The sequence below is a fragment of the Onychostoma macrolepis genome, chromosome 13, assembly GCF_012432095.1.
Source record: "Onychostoma macrolepis isolate SWU-2019 chromosome 13, ASM1243209v1, whole genome shotgun sequence".
In the NCBI taxonomy this organism is placed as follows: Eukaryota; Metazoa; Chordata; class Actinopteri; order Cypriniformes; family Cyprinidae; genus Onychostoma; species Onychostoma macrolepis.
In genome coordinates, this window is record NC_081167.1 from 9,059,400 (window position 1) to 9,074,397 (window position 14,998).

The window sequence follows — 14,998 nt, forward strand, 5'->3', positions numbered from 1 at the left end:
TCAACACGAGCCAAATTTTATTCTCTGACATTCTCATTCATCTGTTGCCCTGTGACATCTGTATGTATAACAAGAACTCATTAGAGCAAAGACAAGGACCCTTAAATAAATCATGTCTTCCAAGAACAAGTCAACAAACAGTCAATCAATGAACAAAGGTGGGGGGAAGTGGAGAGAGAAGAACGTGGGAAGTGAGGTTTTGGAGTGAGTCTACTTTTGAGCAGGCATGAGGTCCTCGACGGCCTGGCCTTTCTCTAGCCGTTTCTCCATCTCTATCAGCAGTTTGACTCCATCCACCAACATCTGCACCAGCTCCACCTCAGAGAAGCCCAAGCGGTCAGCATTGGAGATGTCAAAAATGCCACCCACAGCTGCAGTGTCCACACCACCTAATGAACAAAGGCACCGCTTACTTATTGGCATCAGTTTACACTATATTTCTGTTCATGACACTCAGTGTTGTGCCGTTTAAATCTACTGCAGCTTAAGTAGGTTCGGTTCCTACCTGTTCCACGTTTCTGCAGCCTCAGTCTCTTGAGGATCTCCTCAAACTGGCGGTATTTGCTGAGATTAGGCAGTTTGACGTGCACTCCTGCGCGCAGGCCTGTGCCGAGGTTGGATGGGCAGGTGAGGACGTAGCCAAGATGCTCGTTCCACATGAATGAGTGACCCTTGTTTTTGAACAACTCCTCAATCTGAAAGGACGAACAATATGTTAGTGCTTTTTGCAGCTCAGCTATCTAGTGTCTTGCATACACCAGAAATCATTTAATTTATTAGATCAAGCACATTTATGACATAACAATAATGATAATGACACACAGGAATGATACGTGGCCTATAACACAATCACTTTCAGAACAAGTTTTCCAGCTCATGAACAATTAAAAAAAACAAAAAAAACAATTGACAGCCAATCCTCTGACTTTGAAGAGCTTGAGCTATTTAAGCTGCTTAACTGCATTATGCTTATAATAAACAGAACGTTATTGTGTATTAATGTGGGCGCTAATATAGTTACTGTTCATGGTGTGAATGAGCTTTTAGGACCACAGTGATGTAATACCTTAGTGAGACCTGTGCAGAAACGGGTGAAGACCTCCTTCATGTTGCCACCTTTCTGCATGGAGATGACACGCAGGTGGTCCTCCTCATTCACCCACACGAGGAATGTCTTGTTATCATTGTGCCTGGAGACAAGGAGAAAATGAGTGAGGGAATGTCTTCGAAGCCCAGCACAGAAATGCAATACTTAACTAGAATTTTTTATTATTATTCTTTTTTACCATTTACAGCTTCTGTTACAAATTACATATACTTAATACAGTAAATTATGCATAATCAAACATAACTATCACTGTATTAAGTATGTTAATTAATAATAATATACTTAATTGTATAATTACACTGTAAGAAGGACACCTAAAATAAGCTGTACAATTAGGATAAATTCTAGGATCCAACAGTTAAGTTTTAATTAAAAATCTATTGATGTCAAACCAATACTAAAAACCAAACTATTAAGAATTTTAGTGCAAGACTGATAAAAATTATGCAGAACAAAATTCTGGTGCTACCTGTATTTGAAGAATCTGGAACAAACTGACAGGAAATAGGTTCCTTCACTATAGAAAACACGCTATAAAAAGTAGCACAAGGAGTGCATTAAGGACAATCCAGAACACTGACCAGATGCCCCTGGCGTCAGGCCAATCACGAGCCATCCCTGAGGCCAGCAGCAGGGGAGACACAGGCTTGTCAAAAAGGAAATGGTCATCGATAAGCTGCTGCTGCTCAGCCTCGGACATGTTTTTCAGGGCGTAGTATTTTCCTTTGAGATCCCCAGTCAGGGCACCCAGAGCTACAGACAGAGCAAACCAATCTGGGAGTAAATTCTATATATCTTTTATTAATTTTTTTATTAAATGATTTCTTAAGAAATATTATCATAGAGTACCGATTAAAATGTCTAAGAAAAGAAAATTTATGTTGGTCCAGTCATTGCCGTCGATACTCATCACCTCTAGAGGGAGCCACATGACCAGGCCTAAGGCCTTAGTTTCAGGAACATAAATACTGCACCCAATTTGCCTACTTATACTTAGCCCTAAAGGTATGTACTCTGTGAGCAAAAATATAATACTTTTGAGTGTGTAGCAGAAGATTAGGCATACTTTTTTAAAAAGTTTATTTTGTGCATATAAAAATTAATCCTGGAATTTGTGATTATTTCAAGGTTACTCAATGACTGAATAAAAACTTTTGACAAAAAATAAGCGTCAAGCTTCAAAGAAGTTTGAAAGAAGATTAGGCATACTTTGGGGCATACTACCATGCCATAACCATGTCTTTGGATCATAACAAGACAGATCATAAACGGGGTCTTTAATGCTAAGGATTCTTCTCTAGTTCTGAACCAAATCCTCTTCCAAAGTACAAAGGACTGTGGGCAATATCACCCATTACAGTATACGCTGAGCTACACTTTGAATTTTCACCGGAAATAGTAGACCATCCAGGTACCTTGGGGAAACTCATTTCAACATACTACGCTTTGGGACACACTAATTCTACTTATGAATACTATTTAGGACTGATGCAAATTGGGATGCAGCAGAGGTTTCATCCTGTTTCAAATAAACCAATGTTTACCGCGGTGCTGCAGTGACATACCTTCCACAGAGAGCTTCTCAACAGCTCTTCTCTCTCCACGACTGCAGTGGGGCGGCAGGCAGAATCCGCGGACGCTCCTGCCTGTTCTGACTCGAGTGCTTAGCACGTAATTGGCGTCCAGGTCATCACCGCCCTGCAGAAACGGAAAGTTTTAGTCTTTAAATAAGAGATATCACTGTACCAAATATTAGTGATCAAAGAGTCTCGTGATGGTTTGGACCCCACTGACTTTATGTGGCCAAAAACATTTTTCAAAATATCTTCGATAATGCTCCACAGAAGAAAATATGATGACACAATTTTTGGGTGATCTGTCCTTTCAACTTCATACCTTGAGGTTATTGGGGTTGAGGTCAGTCTTGTGTTTGTCTGTGGGTTTGTATCCTCCATGTCTGTCCTGAATAACAGGGTCCAGCAGCTCCTTGAACACCTCATAGGTCTCCTCATCCCCAGCCACACAACCCACAGTCATAATGAAGGGGTGGCCTGAGATGGGAACAAGTCCATGTACACAAATTAGGAGCCATGCAATCAGATGCCAACACATTAAAAATAAAATCCATGTTTAACGTCATGTGATTTCTCTCAGGACTATCTAACCCTGGCCCTGACAGACTATGTGTGTTATTTTACCAGGATTATCTACTCCAGTCTGAATGACGTTATCTATGGTGAAGCCGTTGGGTGTGCAGCGCTGACGGCTGCGCTTGTACAGATCCAGAGTGAGGAACTTGGCCATATGGTTGTTGTGCTGTGTGAGGTCTGGAAACTCTTCCTCAGCTGGCCGCGGCTTGATGTTCAACCTGGCTAGTTTAGCATTGCTAAATAAATACAACAACACATGGGGCGTAAAAATACCACGCACTGCTGTCGAAGGATGAAGTCACCTGTTCTGTTCTGAATGGGTAAGCGCCATTTGTTTTACCAAATACACTGTTAAATTGACTAAGAAAGCTGAATGTCCATGACATCTTTCAGATCAAGTCTTCATGTGGACAGCTAGAATGGGATTTTCCATGCCACTGCATTTTGCATGGGCAGATTGGTCTTATCTATACAGGAACTGTTTTTATACGAATCCCTCTGCACTAAAACAATGAGTCAGCAAGGTCAACGTTTAATCACACGTATTTCTGCATTTCTTGCAATGCACCTATATGTTCTAAAAGTGCATGAGAAGTGGTCTTTTGGAGGACTTGGAGTTGTTTCGGGGTCTTTACCTGGGTTATCTACCCCGGTCTGGATTACATCGTCCAATGTAAACCCGCTGGGTGTCTGTTTGGAACGCAACTTCTCATACAACGCCAGTGTGAGGACCTTGGCCATATGGTTGTTGTGCTTGCTGAGGTCGGGATATTCCTGCTCAGAGGAGAACTTCATCTTCAGTTGGTTGTGACTGTTCCCGAAAGGCATGGCTGCTGTTCCCTGAGCGTGGTGGTGGGAATGGGATGGAAAATAACGGTGGTTACACTGAATGTGAAATTAAGCCAAGAGGTTCAACACTAACTCCCATCTTGACATTTGAATGAATCTGGAAAATACTTTTTTTTTTTTTTGAGAAATATGGATGCAGTGAAAGAGTTTGACGGCCTACCTACTTCTATGCACGTGATTAGTGTTACATTACACTGAAAAAGGTCAAATATGTGCTATGGTTCCACAAAAATAGTCATAGGGTAGGGAATCCTTTATCTGCATAAACGCCATCCTTAAATATAGTAACATTTTTAATAAATAAATGACAAAAAAGCTGTAAAATGTTGCCCTATTTAGTCGCTATGACTCTGAATCTAGAGCGTGACGAATGACTCCTATGAACTGATTCGTTTTAGTGAATCAAACACATAAAATTAAGTACGATTGGCCGAATGAATGATTCTTTGAGTCGATTCTTTATAGTGAATCAAAGACGCACCAGTCTGAGCTGTTACAGAATTAATTCAACTTACATATGAACCGAAAGCGATTACTTTCATTATGTCCGACTGGAATTGAACCAAGAACTGTGACTTTTCATGATGTGAAAAGTTATTTTCAATCTATGTACCTAAAAATATGTACTTGAAATAGTTGTATTACATTATTATTATTTTTTTAATTTGCTGTATCTGTTAAAATCTGAAACGATGTTATCAGTTGGCAACAAACGGAAGATGGTAGTAGATGCAATAAGAAATTATTATTATTACAAATATTTCATACTCGAAAACTACTAAAAGAATCCGGAATCGTTGAGAGGAATCGGGGGGAAAAAAAAAAGTTAAATTCCGAACATTTCCCATTCCTTCTTGAAGGGTGAATTAGGGAAAGCTCGCCAGATGGTTCAAATCTATTTCAACACGAAATATCCGCTCATCGTTGTGCTGTAACTTATACTGAAATGCTCAAACTTTTGCGCAAAAGTACGATCGATGCAATCGATGACTTAAAACTGGGCGTCCACTGGACGGCACCACTTCAACGACAGAAAAAGAGTGAGCTGCCATGGATCATGACCTGCAAATGAGACGCTTTCTTTCACAAAAAGCCTAGAAATGTTCAGAAAAAGCATAATATAAGACCTCAAATCATATAAGATTATTGTTAACAAAGAGATCGATCGGCTCAGTATTAGAGATTTATGTTAACAATCTTATATGATATAAGACCTCAAATCATATAAGATTATTGTTAACATAAATCTCTAATACTGAGCCGATCGATCTCTTTCAATGCGTCTAATGCCCTTCATACAACGATGCACTAAAAAGCAAGTCTTAAAGCTTATCCAGAATCATTCAGCGCCGTTTATAAAGTTTTTTTATTTTATTTCTTCTTAATACATTTTAAATTTCGATCACACTTAAGCAACTAGTTTAATGAGAGATGAAAACTTCTCAATGAAGTCTTACCGTGGGTTGTGGGGTGCTAGAGCTAGAGGAAGACTGAGCTGAGACAAAGATCCCTATTTTTCCGGTAGTAGTATGAACTCTATGTGGCGTCTGTCTGTTCTCCAGCACTAGATCGTGATGGAGCGTTTGTTTTATAGTACAGGAAAGCCGCTCTCATTGGCTGCTATTTGCAGTCCATTCATCCCATTGGATGAACTTGATATTGGAATTATTTGACTGCACAAATATGTAGTATATATAAAATGTGCAAATATATAATTACAAGAAAATGTAAGTTTAATTTAATTAAGTTTATATCCTAATCAAGTAATTGTAATTCCCATGCAATTGACTTGGAAAGTGTTTGAAGTGTCTGACCTGTAAAAAAAATTATATGTTATGAGTGTAGTAGATTTAGATTAAAACAAACAACATAATGCATAATGTGTGAAAGTCTTATACATTTGTGTGGATGTATACGTGTTGCTGTTTGTCACCCACAGTATTGATTGTTTTTGCTTAAATGTGTCTTTAATAATGTTAATTATAAAGGTCATTCATTTGTGGTGGCAAATGGTGTCCCTCTACTTTACAACAGTTTAAATAAACTTTAAATACCAATAAATCATAAAATGTTTGTATTCTGTAGGGTAAACTCAATTTGTGCACTGTTACTAGTGACATTTTTATTTTAAAATACATATTTAATTGAGTTTGAGAGATTGCATTTGTAACAAAATATGCATGTTCCCGCCATACCTCAGAGAGGTATCATGGAATGTAATTGCAACAATATAACATTTTTAACAAAACTTAAGTGAATTATATTGTGAATATAGGTTTTATTTAACAATTTTATTCAATTGTTTTTTAAAATACACATTTTCTTATATTTAAGAAAAAAATTGTGTCCCCCAAATTCATGTCTGTGGTGTAACAACAATGGATGTCACCCCTTTAAGAAAAGGGAGAGCTCTATTTGGGCTACTTCCTGTGTGTAAAGGTCACTGCAGGTGCCGGATGATCTGAGGGGTGCTTGCATGGGGAGTACATTCCCTCTTATTAATTGTCTTAAAATTAGCTAAATTTCTGACAATTTCACGTGTCGCACTTTATTAGTGTCTGTGGTGTTACTGTATGTTGATAACTTGCAGATCTGACACATTTTACTAATATTTTTAGTTATTAATATTTTCAAAATGTCCCCTGATCTTGAAATCATCATGATGGCAGCCTCCAGTTTAGAAAAGTCTGAATTTAGGCTGATTTGTCTGTGGTGTTACTGTCTTTCCTGGCAAAATGTAACTTCAATTATTGGTAACACCATAGACATAAGTGGTTGTGTCACCATCAGTGTATGATTAAAATTATTAAAAATCGAAATGTTCTTAAGCTTCTATTTTAATGGATATAACATATTAAACTAATTTTAAATGCATAGCAATATATTTTATTAGAAAAAACTTTTGCAAAGTCTGCCTCTCATTTGCCACCCGAATTGAAGAATGACCCATAATCACTGATCTATATAGATCAGTGCCCATAATGCTAAATTGTATACATTATAGTATGATTTATGAGCACATTTCTGATTTGAAAGTATACTTATTACATACAGCCTTATTGTTTGGGTTACGGGACTGGAACACAACGCAAATATTTGTTTTATGCACCAGATACTGTTCCTTTAAAATGTTCTTACATCATTTTCCCGTGACAGATTGAGTTTTGCGACTAGCTGTGGATTTGTAAATGGAGAGCAAAGCGTTCACGTGCGCTTGAGTCCATCCGCATGAGGTGAAGAGCCGCTCTTTAGACCGAGACTTGAACGTACACGCGGTTTATCGAGCAAACTATCGCACACACGTGCTGTACTGTCTCTCTGCTCCTTCCCAAATATAAAACTACAGCCTCGCTGAAGCAACGGTGAGTTTCTGCCTTAAACATATCTTTATTTCGAGCGATGTGTGTTCAAACACGTGACGCGTTTCCATTCAAGTACTGCATGTGTAACGTTACGTTAACTGTGTTGTTGCTCTTTGAAAATAAATATTAAGTTAGCTTGCGATGTAACGTTAATGAATGGTATTTCAAAAACCGTTATTTCATATTCAGTGTAGCCCTCCTGTAAACATGCTGTTTGTTAAAAGATTTAACTTATATCTCTAAATAATCGAGCATATCTCGGCTCTCATATAATCCAAGTCGCTTTTTAGCGCTGCTATTTCTCCTGTTCGTCTTGTCATTAAGAACAGTGACCTTGCTGAGTCTTGCATATAAAATAATAGAAATGTTCACAAAGATGAGTGAATGGATTATTAACAGGTTAACTTACATCTGACCCATTTGTTTTGCTGTTATGAACCGTCTCAGGACTGCAGGTACACGGATGCTGGTAATGTTGAGTCTGACAGGCTGCTAGTAACGGACACTAACGGTTTACAAACATTTAAATCAAAATACACACTGACTGGACTTTAAGTGGTTGGCGTATAACGTGGTAATCATAATTTATTTATTTATGTATTCATTTATTTATTTATTGATTGATTGTTCAATTTGTAGCAATGTGTACGTATTAACCTATAAATAAAAAATGACCATGTTATACATAAATAAATTGATGATCATGTTATACGTCAACTACGTCATCATTCTTTACAATTATTTTTATTGCTTTAAGTTTAAAGTCATTAATTTTCTACTAGTATCAGTCTGACACTTCAAGAACTCGATTCTTCAAGAATCGGCTAAAACTATCTTTTCTAATTCTATTCTTAAAAATAAAAAAATTAACACTATCTTTTCTAATCTTTTTGTATTTTATCTATTTGTTTTCTTTTTATTTATTATACAAATAACAAAAGCAAAAAAGGCCTCTAACAGTAGCTTGCTCTATTCTTTTTCTATATATATATATATAAAACCTTGCTACATATACTGCATTTAGCTAATTGAGACTTGTTGTAGGGCTTGCATATCATTGCTTCAATTGTCCTCATTTGTAAATTGCTTTGGATAAAAGCATCTTCTAAATGTAAATGTATTGTTATACTAAAATATAAGTAACTATTATAGTTATTTAATGGTAATATTAGACTTGTCATTTCATTGGTTTGAGCATTTTTGTGTAATTTATTTATGAACTCAACATAAAAAGGGAAATATTTCAAGTGCGTCTTTTTCATTTTTACTTTTGTATAATGGAAAAGTTTAAAAACGGCTTTCTTGAGTATGACAAGAAAGTCTGACAAAAGCCAATAAGGCATAACCTTACAAGAAGTGACAGCACAGTGGATTTTTATAATGTTTGTTTGCATTTGTTGGTTTGTCTCAATCTAAAAGTACAGAAATTGTGACATTATCAGGATTTAAAAAGACTGAAAATGTTAATTTGACAAACTAAAGTAATCTAACTGCACCTTAACTTTGCTGTTGTGTACATAATCAAATTACCATTAATAAAGTATCTGAGTTTGACCAGAGAGAGAGAGAGGAAGAAATTTCTAAAAGTCTAGGTTTTATAGAAACACAATGATATTTTTCTTCTTTTTTTTTTTTTTCTTTTTTTTTTTAGTTGGTATGAATATTCAGTTAGGTCTATACAGTAAAATGAGTGAATTTAATTATGAATGTAAATGTTTTGTGTACCAACTTATGAAGATAATATGTTCATGTGTTTTCATTTATGACAGAGTGTTTAATCATCCGAGGCTGCGCTCTTTATTGAAGTTGAACCCCTCGTACCTCATGAGTTTTGTGGAATACTCCGAGATCATCCAAGAAGGGGATGTCGTCATTATCTTCCTGGGTCATGAGTCCATGATGCCTATCAAAGTTCAGTCGGGAGCGCAGACGCAGACCCGCTATGGGGTCATCCGGCACTCCAGCGACCTGATTGGACAACGGTTTGGTTCCAAAGTGACCTGCAGTAAGGGTGGTTGGGTTTATGTGCTTCACCCCACACCAGAGCTGTGGACGGTCAACCTTCCCCACCGAACACAGATCCTCTACACCACAGACATTGCCAACATCACACTGATGCTGGAGCTCAAACCGGGCTCTGTCGTCTGCGAGTCAGGTAAGAATGAGTTTTTTAGAATGAGATTTTTATAGATCTTCAATACTCAGGGTTACAGAATTAGTTTTGAGCTGACAAAACGATGCAGTCAGGTACATGGATCATGAACTTTCTGTTAACTCAGAGTACGTTTACATGACAACAGTTATACTAAAAACGCAAATTTTTTTGCATACCGATGAAAACGTTATCGTAAACAATGCCAGTTTATACAGATCCACAAAAACAACTATGAAAATGAAAGCATGTCCCAACATGTGTAAGAGGGATACTTTCAGTTTTACTTTAGTTTAAAATCAGTTTGGCATGCTTGTCAAGAAGAAACTCTTCAAGTTTGTTGTATCAACTGAAACCCAAACATTCCATCAAATTACATCTTGTAAAACAAACACTACTACTGTTTTAACCTGTTGTCTGTCTGTGTGTTTTGGCAAGTCTTCGAATTTTGGCTTGTGCCTCTGTAATGGACAATTATTTAACAACACACTTGCATGTTCTTAATTCTCTGATGTTGGTAATTGGTCACATGACATGCAAGTAAGCAGAGAAAAATTAATCTTATATACATAGAATTTAAAGGTGGCATATCATGAAAATCTGACTTCCAGGTTTTAAGTGCTATAATCAGGTCCCTGGTGCATCTACCAACCAAGGAAACGTGAAAAAGATTAACCCAGTAACTTTGTTTTGGTAAGTCTTTTTCTGCAAGTGTCTGAAAAAACGAGCGCTCCCCTTGTGGCGTTGCAAAGGGATCTCATTATAATATTACCGTCCCTTAATCTGTAAGTTTCCACCCACGACGCCGTCATTTTGATTTCGCAAGCGACACCGGTGTAGCCTACCAGTTCTAATGCCATGGCGAAAGTTTGAGCAAAACATGCTAACTGTTCTGCCTCTGGCTGCACTGACGAGCACAGAACAACACTATTTTCCCCCGGGTTCACAGACAAGACTTAAACCTAATCCCAGACTAAAATGTAAGTCTGAGCTGTTTCAACTGAAAGAAACTTGCACTGACTGATCTAAAAATATATCAGTGCCTTTGTTTTGTCTCAAGATGCACACCAGTAATGTTTTTTTTCTAAGTACATAAATAAAAATTACTTAAATGTCCTAATTGAACTATGGCCTAATCCTGGTTTAGTCTAAGCCCTGTTCACACCAAGAACGATAACTATAAAGATAACGATATTACCGTCCACACCAGCGAACGATATCGTCTGTTTATTCTAAGCACATGCTCATCTGCCGCTTGAAATTCTCGAGCTTGTTATAGCAGGTTGGATTCTGATTGGCTGTCAATTAGGCTTGGGCGGTTTCCAAATTTTGATACCGTCAAACCTCCTCCCTATTTTACCTCGGTATACGGTATTACCGTGAATAATAAAAAAATTATGACATAAGGCTCAGACAGTGTCATCAAACTGTTGGCTTGTGCCTAAACCGTTCAGAAACTGAATACCAAACACTAATACTGAAACAATAACATGCACAACAATATTAACAACTTTTATTAGCAACAAATAGCAGTTTAGAAAAAAGTGCAAATACAACAGTCAAACAGAATTAAATTAACATAAACATCCATATTATAAAAAGTATTGCAAAGCGGCTGTCGGTGGACCTAGATGTTGTTGGTCCTGCATCGGGAGGCGTTGAAACTGTTGCACCAACCTGATCTCACAGAATTCCGTGTAATGTTCACGGACTTAATTAACCTCCGAATCTGTGGTGGCATCACGGAATCGCCGAAAATTCCGTGATGGGCTCACAGAAGGCACCAGCCGTGGTCCATGCACGGATTCACTGGTTCAACACCAGCGCTGCATCGGACCACGTAAAAAGAGTGACTCCGATGCAGTTATACTTTCACCGGAGTACCTGAAAAAGATTAACCCAGTAACTTTGTTTTGGTAAGTCTTTTTCTGCAAGTGTCTGAAAAAACGAGCGCTCCCCTTGTGGCGTTGCAAAGGGATCTCATTATAATATTACCGTCCCTTAATCTGTAAGTTTCCACCCACGACGCCGTCATTTTGATTTCGCAAGCGACACCGGTGTAGCCTACCAGTTCTAATGCCATGGCGAAAGTTTGAGCAAAACATGCTAACTGCGTTGAAACTGTTGCACCAACCTGATCTCACAGAATTCCGTGTAATGTTCACGGACTTAATTAACCTCCGAATCTGTGGTGGCATCACGGAATCGCCGAAAATTCCGTGATGGGCTCACAGAAGGCACCAGCCGTGGTCCATGCACGGATTCACTGGTTCAACACCAGCGCTGCATCGGACCACGTAAAAAGAGTGACTCCGATGCAGTTATACTTTCACCGGAGTACCTGACCCCACCCCTACCCTCAACCTACCCAGTTCTGAACAATAATGATGACAATAAATTCCCCAGTATCGCGTCGACATGTTGATGCTAAGGGTTTCCGTGCGTGGAGCACGGCTGATGCCTGTCACTGACTTACATTGGTATCACTTCTGTGAGCCCATCACGGAATTTTTTCTGTGAGCCCATCACGGAATTTTCGGCGATTCCGTGATGCCACCACAGATTCGGAGGTTAATTAAGTCCGTGAACATTACACAGAATTCTGTGAGATCATGTTGGTTGCACTGAGTGAACTCGGGTCCATCCTCGCAGCAGTGTGAGTGGATGGTGGTTTCGTATATGCGACCTTAGGTTCGAGGTATTTCCATCTCTTGCGGTCACCTTTTGTTGCACAATTTGCAAATTGCCTCGTCCGTGTTACCGCCTCTCCTTCTCGTTCGGTCGAAACCGAAATACTGCCAAACTGCAGAAGTTGTGTTCTTTTCGAGACCAGGTCACTTGGTGCGCGACTCGCCATCTTTCCCCCTCTCTCTCTTTCTCCTCCACGCTGTCACGTGATGACAACCAAGCATACGCATTTTTAGGCATTAAATAAATTATATTTAATATATATCCTCGTCTCCTATATAAGTGCATTGTTTTTTATGATGGTATAACGGTATTGAAACTGATACCGTTGCTATTTTTAGATCCCGCGGTATACCATATTACCGTATTACCGCCCAAGCCTACTGTCAATGTTTGTATCGTTCATCAGCTGGAATAAAATCGTTCTGAAAGTGATTCCAACGAACATTGTTTCTCTGTGTTTTTGTAACTCGTGTGTTTTTTAACATAAACTTGTGTGTGAATGAGAACTTAAGTTTAGTACTCACATGCTGTGTGACAGCCGCTTTCTGTACGTGTGCTTCGGATGTGTGCACTCAGAAAACTGTATATCAGAAGTTTAAACTAATATGGTTTAAAACGCATGATTTCAGCATGATAAACATGATAAACAGAACGAAAACAGATGTTTTTTTAGCAGGTACGAGCTGTAATGGCGCAGCTCTATTCTGGAAAAGGGGGCAGGGAGCAGCAGCTCATTTGCATTTAAAGCAGGGGTGTCAAACTCAGTTCCTGGAGGGCCGCAGCCCTGCAGAGTTTTGTCCCAAGCCTGCTCCAACACACAAACCATGTAGTTTTCAAATAAGCCTGAAGGACTTGATTAGCTGGATCAAGTGTGTTTAATTAGGGTTGGAGCTAAACTGCAGGGCTGCGGCCCTCCAGGAATTGAGTTTGACACCCCTGATTTAAAGAGACGTGTTTCTGCTTCCACTCAAAATAGCCATTTTCAAAATGATATAATAAATTATCTGTGGGGTATTTTGAGCTGAAACTTCATAGATACATTCTGGGGACACTTGAGACTTATATTACATATTATAAAAAGGGGTATAATATGTCTCTTTTAAAATGGTGTATGAAACCACAAAATGTACTTTTTTTTTTCTTTTTCTTTTTCTTTCATATATTACGTGATACTTTATCCATAAACTGAATTTCATGTCTCATATTGCTGCTGCTGAGACATCCAGAGACAAAGAACAAATACTCTGCTGCTAATGGAAATAGTTACTTTTCAGGGCGTTCAGACTTCACTCTTTACAAGAAACTTATGCTGTAAAAAAACTGCCTACAAAAATGTTGACAATTATGTAAATGTGAAGATAGATAAAGTGAACCTAGCACACATTGCATTCCCAAATGCACATTAAACTCAGAGCTGCAGAGATGGGGTTTGAGAAGCAACATTACTGTGAACCGAGTGGCTGGGTTATAAGCCACAATTATGTAAATGAACACATTGCCACTCACACTCACCCAGTGTAACAGATTATATACTAAATCAGCCTTTGATTTGATAATAGGGCTGCATGATTAAATCGAAAGCGATTTCCATGCTCATTTTGTCAGTAAAGCCGGTTCTGTAATCAGCTGTAAATCTCCATCAACTGCTTTCAGATGGAGCAGCGTTTACTACACAGAGACGATATTATTGCGCGATTATGAAATCGAAGAAATCGTTCGCAATAATGATAGCTGTTTGCGTAGTTTCTCAGTGAACTACGGCTCTGTGTAGTAAATTCTGCTCAATCTGAAAGCATGTGAAAATACCATATTTAATAACATGTTTTTACTCCAAACTCACTTCATAACAACAGTCGAGTGTTTGAAATAAAACCTCCTGTGAGATGATGTGGCTTCTTACACAGAATACTATGAAATATGTTGTGTGCCTTATTCTAAGCAGTGATAAAGGCATTGCATTATAAATATACTTTATTATAATGAAAATTATAATAAGAACTTTATTCAGCTAACGTTATAGGCATTTCCTGGGTTTCTTCTTCGGGGTGTATTTGGAATTTCCTTCTGGACTTCGGATGGAGATTTACTGCTGATCACAGAACCGTGCTTCGCTGAAAGATATGCATGACAATCGCAGCTTCTGCCTAATCGCGATTTCGATTTATCGAAGTTCGATCACTTCGATTTATCGTGCAGCCCTATTTGATGATCTCGATTTGATAAAATATTTGTTTCGATTTTATTTCGATTAATTGTGCTACTACTTGTTTATTTTCATGTTACATTTGATTTACTTATTTATTGCCTTTTCATTATCTCACAAACCCCTGTTTGGGATACCCGGGTTTATGTCGTTGCAAAATGTAAACTGCATTATCGCACTTCTCTCTATACAAAACTCGATATAGAAGTATATCCAACTTTATCAGCACACATACAGTACGCTCACGTAAAGTGTTTACATAGATTATATAGATAATAATATCATGATTTATTTAAACTGCTTTGAAACAATGTAGGGGTGTCCCAGACTAAGGATTTTCATAGTCGAATCGGAATTTTCGAATCTTGCAGATAGTCGATTGATAGTCGAATCATATGTTTGGGGGCGGGGCAAAATACATTACCAAGAGTCAAGTAGTCAGATGTTCGACAGTCATAATTACTGACGTTAACACACACGAAA

General features: G+C 38.2%; 2 protein-coding genes across 6 annotated transcripts in view; one reads left to right on the forward strand and one right to left on the reverse strand.

Annotated features, from left to right (window-relative positions):
* On the reverse strand, positions 1-8,018 carry ckba (creatine kinase, brain a). 5 transcript variants are annotated; one of them, XM_058796663.1, is made up of 8 exons: positions 7,879-8,018; positions 3,894-4,098; positions 3,005-3,159; positions 2,674-2,806; positions 1,690-1,861; positions 1,067-1,190; positions 506-695; positions 1-389 (listed from the first exon to the last, which is right to left on the reverse strand). In XM_058796663.1, the coding sequence occupies exons 2-8, from the start codon at positions 4,084-4,086 to the stop codon at positions 211-213; spliced, it is 1,146 nt and encodes a 381-aa protein (XP_058652646.1). In that variant the 5' UTR covers positions 4,087-4,098; positions 7,879-8,018; the 3' UTR covers positions 1-210. The 5 variants fall into 5 exon arrangements, with proteins under 5 accessions (XP_058652646.1, XP_058652644.1, XP_058652645.1 ...); XM_058796661.1 differs by lacking the exon at positions 3,894-4,098 and adding an exon at positions 3,307-3,494 and having other exon boundaries at positions 7,879-8,014; XM_058796662.1 differs by lacking the exon at positions 7,879-8,018 and adding an exon at positions 5,565-5,721.
* trmt61a (tRNA methyltransferase 61A) overlaps positions 7,202-14,998 on the forward strand; it is a 22,298-nt gene continuing 14,501 nt past the window's right edge. The window contains exons 1-2 of the mRNA XM_058796667.1: positions 7,202-7,469; positions 9,239-9,624. Of these exons, the coding sequence (XP_058652650.1) occupies positions 9,294-9,624 (331 nt within the window). The 5' untranslated portion in view covers positions 7,202-7,469; positions 9,239-9,293. The remainder of the gene's footprint in view (positions 7,470-9,238; positions 9,625-14,998) is intronic.